At 39.6% G+C, this 14,700-nt stretch overlaps 1 protein-coding gene across 2 annotated transcripts in view; it reads left to right on the top strand.

Moving 5' to 3' along the window:
- MAP1B (microtubule associated protein 1B) overlaps positions 1–12,582 on the top strand; it is a 362,796-nt gene extending 350,214 nt beyond the window's left edge. For both annotated transcript variants that reach the window (XM_069224161.1, XM_069224172.1), the window contains one exon: positions 7,204–12,582. In XM_069224161.1, the coding sequence (XP_069080262.1) occupies positions 7,204–7,359 (156 nt within the window). In that variant the 3' untranslated portion in view covers positions 7,360–12,582. The remainder of the gene's footprint in view (positions 1–7,203) is intronic.
- Positions 12,583–14,700: the final 2,118 nt, after the last annotated feature.

Here is a 14,700-nt window from a genome sequence, read left to right as displayed (position 1 = left end):
ACATGTGTTTCCTTACCTGGACGATTGGCTAATCAAGACCAACACAGTAAAAAAGTGCACAAACGACACCACATATGTCATACAAACCCTTCACAAACTGGGTTTCTCCATCAACTATACAAAATCACACCTCGAACCGTGTCAGACACAACAATATCTAGGAGCAACCATCAACACATCAAAGGGAATTGCCACTCCAAGTCCACAAAGAGTGCAAGCATTCCACAAGGTAATAAGTGCTATGTTTCCAAACCAAAAGATACAAGCAAAATGTGTGCTAAAACTTCTAGGCATGATGTCATCATGCATAGCCATTGTCCCAAACGCAAGACTACACATGCGACCCTTACAACAGTGCCTAGCATCACAATGGTCACAGGCACAGGGTCAACTTCAAGATCTGGTGTTGGTAGACCGCCAAACATACCTCTCGCTTCTATGGTGGAACAGCAACAATTTAAACAAAGGGCGGACATTTCAGGACCCAGTGCCTCAATACGTTATAACAACAGATGCTTCCATGACAGGGTGGGGAGCACACCTCAATCACCACAGCATTCAAGGACAATGGGATGTACACCAAACAAAATTTCATATCAATTACCTAGAACTGTTAGCAGTATTTCTAGCGTTAAAAGCCTTTCAACCCATAATAACACACAAATACATTCTTGTCAAAACAGACAACATGACAACAATGTATTACTTAAACAAACAAGGAGGAACACACTCAACACAATTGTGCCTCCTAACACAAAAAATATGGCAGTGGGCGATTCACAACAACATTCGCCTAATAGCACAATTTATTCCAGGGATCCAAAACCAACTAGCAGACAACCTTTCGCGAGACCACCAACAAGTCCACGAATGGGAAATTCACCCCCAAGTTCTGAACAAGTACTTTCAAATTTGGGGAACACCCCAGATAGATTTGTTCGCAACAAAAGAAAACGCAAAATGCCAAAACTTCGCATCCAGGTACCCACACCGCGAATCACAAGGCAATGCTCTATGGATGAGTTGGTCAGGGATATTTGCATACGCTTTTCCCCCTCTCCCTCTCCTTCCATATCTAGTAAACAAGTTGAGTCAAAACCAACTCAAACTCATACTGATAGCACCCACATGGGCAAGACAACCTTGGTATACAACTCTACTAGACCTTTCACTAGTACCGCATGTCAAACTACCCAACAGACCAGATCTGTTAACACAACACAAACAACAGATCAGGCATCCAAACCCAGCATCATTGAATCTGGCAATTTGGCTCCTGAAATCCTAGAATTCGGACACTTAGACCTCACACAAGAATGCATGGAGGTCATAAAACAAGCTAGAAAAGCTTCCACTAGACACTGCTATGCATCTAAGTGGAAAAGATTTGTTTGCTACTGCCATACCAATCAAATCCAACCATTGCATGCCTCTACAAAGGACATAGTGGGATACTTACTACATTTGCAAAAAGTGAATCTCGCTTTTTCATCTATAAAAATACACCTCGCAGCAATATCTGCTTACCTACAAACTACTCATTCATCGTCTCTATTTAGAATACCAGTTATTAAAGCATTCATGGAAGGGCTAAAAAGAATTATACCACCAAGAACACCACCAGTTCCTTCATGGAACCTTAACATCGTCTTAACAAGACTCATGGGTCCACCTTTCGAACCCATGCATTCCTGTGAAATGCAATATCTAACCTGGAAAGTCGCATTTCTCATTGCAGTCACATCCCTCAGAAGAGTAAGTGAAATACAGGCATTTACCATACAAGAACCATTTATTCAAATACACAAAAATAAAATAGTTCTAAGAACAAATCCAAAATTTCTACCAAAAGTAATCTCACCATTCCATTTAAATCAAACAGTAGAATTGCCAGTGTTCTTCCCACAACCAGATTCCGTGGCTGAAAGGGCACTACATACATTAGACATCAAAAGAGCACTAATGTACTACATTGACAGAACAAAGCTAATCAGGAAAACAAAACAACTGTTCATAGCTTTTCAAAAACCACACATAGGAAATCCAATCTCTAAACAAGGCATTGCTAGATGGATAGTCAGATGTATTCAAACATGCTATCTTAAAGCCAAAAGAGAATTTCCTATTACACCAAAGGCACACTCAACCAGAAAGAAAGGTGCTTCAATGACCTTTCTAGGAAACATTCCTATGAGCGAAATATGTAAGGCTGCAACCTGGTCTACGCCTCATACATTTACTAAACACTACTGTGTAGACGTACTAAATGCACAACAAGCTACAGTGGGCCAAGCTGTACTAAGAACATTATTCCAAACTACTTCAACTCCTACAGGCTAAACCACCGCTTTTAGGGGAGTTAACTGCTTTATAGTCTATGCGAAACATGTGTATCTGCAGCAACATATGCCATCGAACTGAAAATGTCACTAACCCAGTGTACATCTGTTCGTGGCATTAGTCGCTGCAGATTCACATGTGCCCTCCCGCCTCCCCGGGAAGCCTGTAGCCGTTTAGAAGTAGATCTTAAATCTTAAACATTTGTACATTTGTAAATAATTATTATAAACTTTTTATGTACATACGTATTCACTCCATTGCATGGGCACTATTTATAGCAAACAACTCCATCCTCACCCTCTGCGGGGAAAACAATCTAAGATGGAGTCGACGCCCATGCGCAATGGAGCCGAAGAGGGAGGAGTCCTTCGGTCCCGTGACCAAAAAAGACTTCTTCGAAGAAAAACAACTTGTAATACTCCGAGCCCAACACCAGGCAGCGGACTGTGCGAAACATGTGAATCTGCAGCGACTAATGCCACGAACAGATGTACACTGGGTAAGTGACATTTTCATTATGCAGCACTCAAAGAGTAATACAGTGAAAACATAGCACAAGAAATACGCTGCACCAATTTAAAAATAGGGTACAATTTGCTAAATAATTTGAGACAAAAATGACAAACATCTAATCAGTAGAACCAGAGATATTCAATATTAAAGTTGTATGTAAGTATAGCATGTAAAAATACAAAGAACTACAGGTGTTCATCTGGTCGTGCTGGACCTGGGCAACTCACAAGTTGAGGCTGACTACAATGGAGCATGGGTCAGAAATAGGAAACGGGTTAGCTCGCTTAAAAAAATAATTTCTCAAAGTTTGGTGCGAAGAGCCCAGTTCACAGTGGAAGAGGCCACAAGGAGCTAGGAGAGGGTCGCAGATGGTTTCCTTTGTAGCGCGAAGTGCAGATCTCATGTTGCAAGTTGTCACTTGCAGTCACTGTAGCGTGAAGAGTCGGGTTCACTGGAGCTTCGCACTGGTGGGCAAGGGTCCAGTACCTTGGGAACTCACTCCAGAAGTAGTGCTCAGGCAGCTCCAGTTGCAAGTCCTGGTAGGTCAGTGCAGCTGGTCAGCTGGGCACTTCAGGGAGGCCCGTGGAACCTTTTGTGTCCCTGTTGCTCAGAACAGGAAGTCAGCCATCTGACTTTTGGAGTTGCTCTGGTAGTCCTGAGATCAAGCAGCAAGGCAGCCTCAAGCTGCAGGGCAGTCCTCTGGGAGTACAAAGCAAGAATAAAACAGCAGGGCAGTCCTCTGAGGTACAAAGTAGGTCTGGAGCAGCAGGGCAGTTCTCTAAAGTACAAGGCTGTCCCCCTAGGGTTCCCCCACAGGCCCAGGAGTGAACTGAGTTCTTGATCTTAGGGTCCAGGATTGGAGGTCAGAGAAAAGTCTAGACTTTCCCCACATCTGCGTATGGAATGTACTTTCTCCCTACCCGAGCTCCAAGAGGTCTAGGGTAACAAAAGACTAGTGTCCAGTTCTTTGTGAGTGAGCTGAGGTAGCCCCTTTGAAATGCAGTGCTGACAGAATGACCCATCCTGTCAACATCTAGTCCCCCTTTGCCTCCCTGTTTGGGAGGAATACACAAAGGTTAACTGCCAACTATTCAAATTCATATCACCTAAGACACATGCTGCAGGCACCAAATGGTTAGGACAAGAAAATGCCAACTTCCTACAAGTGGCATTTTCAGAACTGTGACCATCCTAAGAGCAGTCAGTTCTAACATATTTCAAAAGGATGGAAGGCAGAGGTAGTGTTGCTTGGATTCCAGCCAATAGCCTACATGAAAACATTAAGTAGGCCTCTGAGTAAAATTAAGCACATCTTTGTTCAGATATTTTATTTGGAGAAATGTCTCAACAATTTACAACAGAATTAATTACATCTGTACTAACTATTTATTCTCATTTGGGGATAGTCCTAACCTGTAAAAGTTCTTATTTGTTTACCTAGATTGGAGTCCTTGGATGCATTGTTATGGCAAAAATCACAAAACAAAAAAAACAATGACTATATAAACATTGCTAGATTATTTCATTACCATCCACCATTTAGTGCTTACCACTCTTGTGGTAAACAAATCAAATATGCACCAGTTTGAATGAATGAGAGTTTTCAACAGATGAAAGTATATACTTTTTCGGTTCAAAGACTGTCAGATCAGTTCCAGTGATGTGACAAGTTGCTATCATTGAGTTCATGAAGCAACTTTGCAGTATACAACAATTGCTTTACTACATGTTTGAGAGCTGTGCATCTGGCATAGTAAAAGGCATGTATGATTCTTCCCATTGTAAATTTGTATTGGAGACAGCAGACCTACATTAATTTACAGCTTATTTATTACACCAGCCTCAGGGCACATATTTGCAATGATCATTTGCTTTCAGAAAAAAACATATGTCCTTTGCCTCTGTTAAGTGATCCATAGGAGTTCAAACGTGCAGAAATCTTTAAGAGTTAGGCTTCTGTTCTTCCTGCAGGGTTTTGCTTTTTTGCTGAAATCTACATTTTCTGGCTTTAGCTCTCTGTGCCCTTTACCCTTGCTAGCCAGTGGTAAAGTGCTTGTGCTCCTCCTTTCTACATGGTAGAATTCAAATACTCCTTATTGGGTTATTTAATTAGCCTGTAAATTAAAAGCTGCCAGTGAACTACAGCTCTCATTGAGCCATCCAGCAGAGTGGTGCTGTAAAGCATGTCTTCTGGTGTACCACTGTAGCTTGGGCATACAGTTTTTAAACTGCAGATTCAATCTGTCGAAATAACCCCATTTCACATGCCTAAACCTTCCTTTTATATATTTATGTCATATTTATGTCACCCCAAATAGGCCTTAATGCCCAATTTTATAGGCAAGATTAATGGTAGTTAAAAGTAGGACATATAAAGGTTTACTGTTTAACATGTCCTTAGAGTGACTAGCACTTTAAAGCTATTTTCACTGTAGCAAGGCTAGCTGTTCTATGGGAACACTCTGGGATGCTGTATTAACTATTAATACTGCATCTCTGGAATGGGATCAGCTAGAAAAACAATGAAACTCTTTTTAATACTTCTAAAAAATCCAATTCAATTGTGAAGTCATTTTTGTTTCTAAATAACACAGAAAAGTAACTTTGAAGCCAGCCAGCAATTAGAATTTGAATAGGCGTGAATGAGGTAAGAACTTGCTCCCAGGCAACAAAGACGTCTCCCCTGTCACAGACAAATATTAGCTAACATTTTGCAGGGCCCCTATTTTGTCTCTCTAGCTTGACAGACCCCAAGCACAGTGAGCCTCTTTTTGACAATACAGTGTCAACGCCTGTTTGACAGGTCTCCTGGGTTTACATACAACATTTTGGGCACACTTCAAAGAATTGAAATAAGATGCTAAAACAGTTTGTATGTATCCACTCTCTGGTTGCTGAAAACTCAGATTTTGTTCTACCAGACTTCTGTCTCTGAGGTTGTGGGTACAGATGTGCCTCAACTGGATTTTAGTCTCAAATGTGGGAGGCACTAGGGTTACCAAACTACACTCCCCACACACCCCCCAAACTTCAGAGCCCAAGTTGAATGTGGCTGAAGATTTCGGCCATATTGAAAATGCTAAAAGTGGGTAGGGCTGGCATCCAGAACCTTTGCCCCATGGGTTAGAGTGTCCCCAGAGACGATTCCCACCTGCTAGCTTGCGTCAGGCATAAATGTGGCATCCCCATGCACCCACCTCAGAACACACCTGATCATGAGGAAGAGCAGAAGATGACTAAACCTGCAGTCCGAGACCTAAGAAGAGTCTGGATTTGCTCTCCCTCTTGTACCCAGGACAAAGAAATGAATTCTAAAGATCATAAAATTGACCTCCTGTTGAAGCTGCTGTGATACAACAAGCTCAGAGAGGCCTTTTCTGCAAATGTCCAGCTGATCAGAGGCAACTGAACCTGGACTCTACTGACACACTGGAAGTCTCTAAGTGCCTCCCCTAGGGTCCTGGGGGACTTTAGAAGTGTACTCCTTTGGTAGGTTCTGACTTAAGGGATTACAGTCAGAAGGTAAAATCTTTGACCAGGGCTAACCTGGTTGGTGTATTTGACCCTCACTACATTACTGTCAGCATCATATTGCACCTAGGTCCCAGCCTGCCCAAACCTTGACTATCATTTGCACTTTGTGCTTCTTGTTGCTATTTTTACTTAAAACGCAAAAGAAAAGTTGTATCTCAGGTTTTCCCTTTTTGGATGTTTGTAATTTCGTGACATTTGGTTTATTACATTTACTCTATTTTCCTAATTTATTTTGGAATTTTAATTATTTTGCATTTTGACATAATGTTTGTACTGCATACATACTATATTGTAATTTAAGTCACTCTGCTCTGTGCCATAGCTTCCTAGGGGTTGAGCTCAAGTTTATGTAGTGACTTTATTAGTTCACCTTGTAAAGGATCATGATTACTTCAGGTGGGTACTTGCCCCCCTCAACTAATAAACCAATGTTATTCAAAGAGGGTTATGACAATATCATAGGAATGCGCATATTCTGACCCTGCAATTGGAATGAAAGAAGAGAGGAGAAAAACAATACAGCCAGTTTAGTGTGCTCAGGGTCAAACATTGTTATTGATGGTTTAAGTTTTCTCAAAAGTATAAAGTACACCTGTCCTTTTCAGTTGTTGTTCAACACACTATTTGATTAATTCAGTCAACGTTTCTTTAATTTACCCAATTTATGTGAAAGTTTTTATTTCCAATACTTTCTCGTTCCACAGATAATCTCATAAATCTATTTTGTTTATCCCTGCCTCTGAGTAAAAAATGTGTTTCAATTTAACTTGTAATAACCACCTTTGTGAAAGATCTTTTGTTTGTTCTACATTGCAGGTGACGCTGATTCCGACACACGACTCTGAAGTAATGAGGGAATGGTACCAAGACACTCATGAGAAGCAGCAGGACCTCAACATAATGGTGCTCGCCAGCAGCAGCACCGTTGTTATGCAAGATGAATCATTCCCTGCTTGTAAGATTGAACTGTAAGATGAAACAAATCAACCATCCACCCACCACATTGAACTTTGTTTCCAGAAATCAGCTAGTTTATGAAAACATCCTTTTGTAAATACACAATCAACCTGATTCTACTGCTGGTCGTGGACTTATATACCTGCCAAATGCTATGCCGTCTGATGGTGGTGCAAATCATTCATGGTTCCTTAGTCTTTGCTGTGTGCTGAGACGAGTCATGTAGAGCCCACCTTAGGGTTCACATTGCTGCTGAATTGCAAACGATCAAGGTTCATCAATGCTGAAAATGTGGAAACCATGCACTAACAAACCCCCACGGACCTGAGACTATCCAACTGACAGTATAAGAGCGAGAGAGAGGGCGGGAGGGCAGAAGGAGACTAGAAAGTAGGCGTATATTCATTTAACAGCACTAGATATATAGAAGATGCCACATGTACGTGAAAGCCGATTTTTATTTTGATTGGGCTGAGCTGTTGTGGGAAAGTCTTCATTTATCGAAGCGTGGTTGGTTGGAAATAGGAATCTCTGATGGGACATTTGCTCTGAAATGGTATTAGACGGCGGCTGCTTAAACTTGAACTGTGCTAACTGACGTCACCAACAATACTGATCGTAGGCTGAAGCACGCACGTAGTTTTAACCTTTTTTAGAAACCTCATATTATTCTTTCAACATGCTAAATCAAATGTTTGTCTAAGGTATGCTTCCAATGAAGGATCACCAAACCCAACCTAAATTGACCAGTCCCTGCATGTATAAACACTCTAACATGAGAACCAGTTCACAGAAGCAAAATACCAAAGCACTTACAGTAGACATTTCGCCTTAGAAAGTCACTTGAATGTACAAAGATTCTTGATGCACTTATTTTTTTAATGTGAGATGGCAAGGGTGCAAACAAACAGTTTAGAAACATGGTTGCACCAGTAAGAGACTTGTGTGTGTGCATGTGCTAATTTGATTGGTTTATCCATGTCATGCTACAGTATGGGTTGTTTAACACTACAGCGGTGCATTTGGTCAGCTGAGAAAAAGCAACAGAGCTTTCTACAGCAAATGGCAGACTTGTATGAAATAGATTTTAGGAGTCCCTATTTTACCTTTTTTGTTTTTTTCTGTTTTAATTTCGTTTAGCTTTCATTGATTTAGGCAGAAAGGTTGAAATATATGACTATTTTATTTTTACATCTGATTATTACTGTAAAAGGTCATTTTTTACTTGCTGCTGGGCTTTTTATGTATCTTATTTCTGATCTGGCAATTTTATTATTTACAAGCACGAAATTGGGTAATCCATTTTGGTAAAATTGGATATAATGTCAGACAGCTTGATCAATGAAAAAAGTTAAAAAAAATATTAAGCCATTTATTATGGCAAGGAAGGGGTTTGAGGTTAGAGCAGTAAAATCTTGTTCAAGTCATTGTTTTAGAAGGTTTTGATTAAGAAGTATTCTTACACCTTGTGTGGCTTTTTTATATACATTTGCTGCTCATAAACAGAATGCATCCTATAAACCGAATCCAGAAGAGTATCATATAGGAGAAGGGTGAGTGTTCTCATTGCTAAAACATGACAAAGATGGGGATATTATGGCCCAGAGGAAATTTGCTGTGTGGGTCTCAATTTTAGCTACAGTCTGCTAGATGTCAGGATAGCACTAAAGGAAGGCAAGCTCCAAACATATGGAGGTTTACTTTCTGAACAGCACTGAAGTAGTTTACATTTGTAAATTCTACACTCGTGGATGGTAATCTTTTTTATTTTACACATATTTAATTAATTTCTTTAATTTAAACTTGCCAGTTTTTTTATATGTTCACAATCATAATTTTTGCACTATGAATGTTTCCAAAGTGTTTTTATTGTGCTTTTAAAAACAATGTCCTGTAAGTTTTGGGTTGTTTGATTTATTTAATGCTGTGAATTATACTTCTGAATGGTGATTAGGTGAAAACATGTTTACTTTTAATTTTGTTAGGAGTTATATTTATTGGTTTAGCTTTAAAAGCAGAAAAACCTTTTGGCATGACAGAATCATACACAGTTTAATTTAGTTAGATCATTTGTTATGTATAAATTCATTTATGTTGAATTTATATTTTTTAAATAGAACTGCCAATTTTTTTAAATGAGTAGGATGCAGGGAATCCTATTGAACACATTACCGTTTCCACACCCCCTTGAATAAGAAAGTTATGTTAAAGTGAAAAACATTTTCATGAATCTAGTTAATATATAATTCATCAATGTTTTTAGGCCAACTCTTCGAGGGATATACCGTTGCAAGCTAGCTTCTGCGGCTGTTGCATTCAAAAGTATGTGTACCCAGACAGTGTAAAGAACTTCCCTTGTGACACTGAAAGTTTGCAGAGAACAATGCCTATAAACCCACAAAATTATCTCTGAAATTATTTTGAAGTCAGACATCAATAAAAACAGTTAACAGTGGTTAAATCTAAACATTGCTGCCCAAAAAATATTTGCCAAAATTATTTTTCAAATTAAAATTTTCAAATGTATTTATTTTCGCTAGGTAATTAAAACATTGCATAAAACACCAAGTTAAAATCTGAATATTTAATAATATATGCTTCTGACAGTTGTTGAATGATATACAACTGTCATCACTTGCTGACAACATAGTTACTATCAAGTATTAGAAATTTCATGTCTGACGTGTTCGGATTACCTCATAGGAGTCTTAAATCATTGGTCAAGGTTAATGCAATATTGCAGCTTACTGTTCTGCATGTGTGTGTGCTGTTAACATAGGCGGAGGAAAAACTCAATGTACACAGTCTCCTAATGATGCATAACCCAGGCGTACATTCTTTTTGTGTTACTAGTGAATGCAAACACTTCAGGTCGACAAATAATTGGCCAAGATGGTGCAATGTATAAGCTTTAGAAGTTGCACAGATCACTTTATAAGAAGGTTGTGAGACTTCAAAAGATTATAAAATGAGGTCCAAGTAAAGGAATAAACCCCTGTAGTTCTGTATGTACAGATTTGACTAATACAGCAACAATCATATCCTCTGCATATGTCTTGCATGCTTATATTCACAAATACAATAAATGATTGTTAAATATATTATTTGCAGTAACACTCAATCAAGCTACCAGCTCCACATAGGTTAAATAAACTAATCAAAAGACAGGCCATGTATGTTGGTATGCAGTGATCTGTTTAGTGCCCACTTAGCTCAATACTGTGAAGTCAGACATCTCCCATCACATACATTGACGCACTAATAAGTAAATATGGCACAACTATCACAAACCAATGAACACTTCAAAATGCTGTTGATATTACCTTAGATCACAAAGGAAGAACAACCTTCAGAAAAGCCAATGAGCATCTTTGTCTACCAAGTATAGAATGTTGGCGTTAGTGATTAAATAATTTTACCTGTGGAAGTGCACATCTTATTGAGTATTTCAGCATCTAGTTTCTGATCCCAAACACTGAATACTGGTGTATTTGTAAATAGTGATTAGACATGGCACACTATTTTGAAATTTAACTTTTATTATAGCACTGCTGTACCAAATGATATTAGAGCGCTTTACAGTGAACCGTTAGAAATATATCTAATCGTAAAGAACAAAAACAAAGGGATGTAGGAGATATTAGAAAGGTATTATCGAAATTTCCTAGACTCAGGTCTAAGTTAACAAAAGAGATGGAAAAAATGAGTCATCGAGAAATCTCCTGAAGAAAGGAAGGGATGGTTAATAAGTTCTTATGTGGTCTTGTACGGAGTCCCGCAAGCTAGTTGTAGTGCCAATAAAAGGCAGACTTAAGAGCAATGGGTGCAGGTCTGGGACAATGGTGCCACTTCACCTGATTGGTATCATTAATCAGCATGTTAATTGTGACTTTCATGGCCTAAAATCTACACATATTTTAAATATACAGAAAGGCAGATAGTAATGGTGTACAGAAATGTTAATGACTTCAAGCTTAGAACTGGTAACAGATATAAAATGCAAAATTAATTGAATATTTTAACTAGCTAAGTTAATTAGGCTTGATGTGAATTAACTAATAAAGAAACTGACCCAGTGTGTCAGAACCTGTTGCACATTTGTATGGCAAATTAGGCATTTCAGTTTCTCTTTGTCTTCTAAACAATGTTAATGACTTAAATGAGGTTAAGGCGAAATTCCCCACTGAGCCAAATGCAAATAAATGTATCAATCAAGGAAGGGACATGCTTAGTTTATTTCATTGCGGAGCACGGAACATAGACTAGACAGCTCAGGAGGATCACCGTAGGGTGAGAAGAAGGGGCTAGTTGTAAAACTAATCCTTATTTCAAGCTCCATAAAAGAAAATAACACTGAATTTCACGAGGTACGGTACATATCTGGAAATGGTCTACACTATCTCTAACAGAATGTGAACTTTGTGAAGCACAGGTGACCAATGTTATAATGTAACTTTACCCAGAAATGTCAGTTTTAGTGGCCTTATTGTTTCTGAAATGCTGTCATATGCATGCCAGTCTACAATCAGGAATCACCGAAGACAGTCATCAGCTACATTTGTGAGAGAAATAATGCCTAACTGTAGCATCTGGAATAGCTTGTCCGAATGAAAGCGTGATTGTAAAATGGAATTTGTCAAAACACAGAGGAACAAAGCCACAGAAGAAGGACACATAGTACAACACGGTTACCATGTCAGGCTGATAAATTGTATCTAATGCTTAAATAATTTGTGTGACTGTTAAAAAAAATATATTATACGAACAAAAAAACGCCGACCAAGACGTTTTGAAATGGAAGAATGCTTCTCTGCACTGCTCCAGCTTTAGGCTTCCGACTGCAGGAGCCACGCATAGCCTTCATCCAAGCCTGGGTGCTGTAATCACCAGATCACATCGGCAGCTGTTAAGTATGCTTAACACTTTTGCATGCATCCATGTATCTTGCCACCTATGGAAAGGAAGAGTCTTGTTGCTGGCCGAGAAGCACCTCACAGTCCTCTCTCTTGTTCTGAATGGTGTTTGTGTCAGTCTGCAGCTGTGTATGGTATTATGTCTTATAACCTTGCATCACCTTTAGTCTACCCAGTCATATCTAATGTAGAAACATAGTTTCCAGTGAGAGTAATATGTAGTGCTTTTATGATATTTGTGTGCAATACCCCTTGCCCATGGAGGGTATTTGATGTAACGGAAAAAAAAACAGTTCCACAATAAAATACTCAAGTGGTAACATGGCGATATTGTGAGGTTTTCTTTGTCTGTGCGTGCATGAATGTTCTCTCAATTCACTCAAAGGAATCTGATGATCTACCAGATGGTACCACGAAATGCAATCAGTAGATCATACAAATCCAGTTAACTTAAGATGCTTGCTTGATTCACCCTGAATACATCACCATAGTATGTGAGGAGCTACGTTTATTAGTAAAGTCCTCATAAAAATGTACATTCAATTGTAGGTTGTTATTATAGTGTACCTGCCAATTTTCCTACCTCCCACTGTTCCCACACGTCTCCCGATAAAAACAATGTCCCACTTGTGTGGGTGGGCCTAGCACCTGAAATAGGTAAGGGCCCAAAATGCAACATGGACACATCAATTTTTTCCACTAAAAAACAACCTTTTTTTTGCAATTTGGTTAGCTGTGGGTTTTGGGTTGTATCTCAGTCTTCACCTATGGAAACCTACAAACCCACACATTTCTGGAAAACAGACCACCGAAGAAGTCCAAGGTGGTGTGACTTGTCTGGATCTCACAAGGTGTTTTTACCCAGGAGCCTTTGCAAACCTTAAACATTGGCTAACGCCATGCTTTTTACTCATATCTGATAGGGAAAATTCCAGAATCTCTGGAAATCCACAACTTTACTGCTACCCAAGGTTCCCATATGTCTTACGATAAAAATGGTATCCCACTTCTTCAGGGGAACCTAGTGCCCATGAAAGGAAAGAGGCCCAAAACGCATCATAGACACTTTAAATTTTCCACTCAAAACCAACCCCTTTTTTACAATTTGGGTAGCTGTGGATTTTGGGCCCTACCTCAACGGGCACCCAGGGAAACCTACGAAACCTGCACATTTCTAAAAAAGAAACGTCCATGGGGTGTCCATTGTGGCATGACTTGTGTGGCTGTCATGAGGTTTTCTAACACACATTTTCTTCAGGCCCAAAGACCTCAGCTACCCCAATCACTTATCTCTCCACAAAGCCCCTTAGGGCCCTGTATGTCTCGGGCAAGTGGCCAGCCCACACAAGTGGGGTACCATTTTTCTCAGGAGACATGTGGGAATGCTGGGTGTTAGTAAATATTTGGATCCCTACAGATTCCTGAACTTTCCGTCTCAGAAAAGTGAGGAAAATTTGTGTTTCTAGCCAAACTTAGAGGTTTGCAAGTGCTTCTGGTAAAGAAAACCTTTTGAGATTCACGCAAGTCAGACCACCCTGGTTCACCTTGGGTAATTTAGTTTTCTAAAATGTGCAAGTTAAAACATATAGGACTCTCTGGCAGTGTGGCGCACATCCCGTCCACCATTATGTCCAGTGCTGTGACTGAAAAGCACTTGGCAAACAGCGAAAAGAACATCTACCACCATGTTTCGACAGAGGATGAAAATGGCAAGCAGGCCACAAATATAACCTGTTGGTGTAGTGCTGGATGCAATGTTATGGGTATCTCTCGTACCTTAACTACCTGTCTTTTATCTAAGTGATATCCCTATAAAGGATGCCTAGGCTAAGTGTTTCGTTCCTGTCCTGATTAATACTATATTCAAGCAAAGTGAACCTTCAGTAACACCTCCTATGGCAGCCGTCTGAGGCTCAGGAAGACGTGTCTTTCATGCACCTTTAGTGCACTTGCTGTGCTAAATCAAACTCATTACAGTTTGAGGATGTAAGCTGGGGGGTGTCCAATGATGCCTTCGGGAATTGGCCTACATTTCTCAAACTGTGAGGATATCTACCTTTGAAACTAATATAATCATGCTGGGGAAGACTGTCCTATGTTTCCTATAGAGCAGTTCAAAAACATCTAAGGGCTTTAGGTTTTGCCACCCAGGGTACACTGTGACAACGTGGTGCATGTTCCGTTTCAATGTTTTGTGCAGTGATGTGACTATAATACACTTGTCATACAGCAAACAGAACATCTACCACATTCTGGTGGCGGATGAAGGCATCAAACAGGCCATAAACAAGATTAATTTTTGAAAGACTGCTTGCCTAATGAAGTAGTGCCCAATGGAAGGTATGTATCCATGAACAGCCATTAAAAGGTATATACTATCTGTAGGGCAGCTCCTGTTCAGTCAGTTTCCCAATACTTTACTTTTTTATGGTACAAAGAGAAG

This window comes from Pleurodeles waltl, chromosome 1_1, assembly GCF_031143425.1.
Source record: "Pleurodeles waltl isolate 20211129_DDA chromosome 1_1, aPleWal1.hap1.20221129, whole genome shotgun sequence".
NCBI lineage: Eukaryota > Metazoa > Chordata > Amphibia > Caudata > Salamandridae > Pleurodeles > Pleurodeles waltl.
The sequence above is the reverse complement of the archived record's forward strand: the minus strand, read 5'-3'. Positions and strand labels throughout refer to the sequence as shown.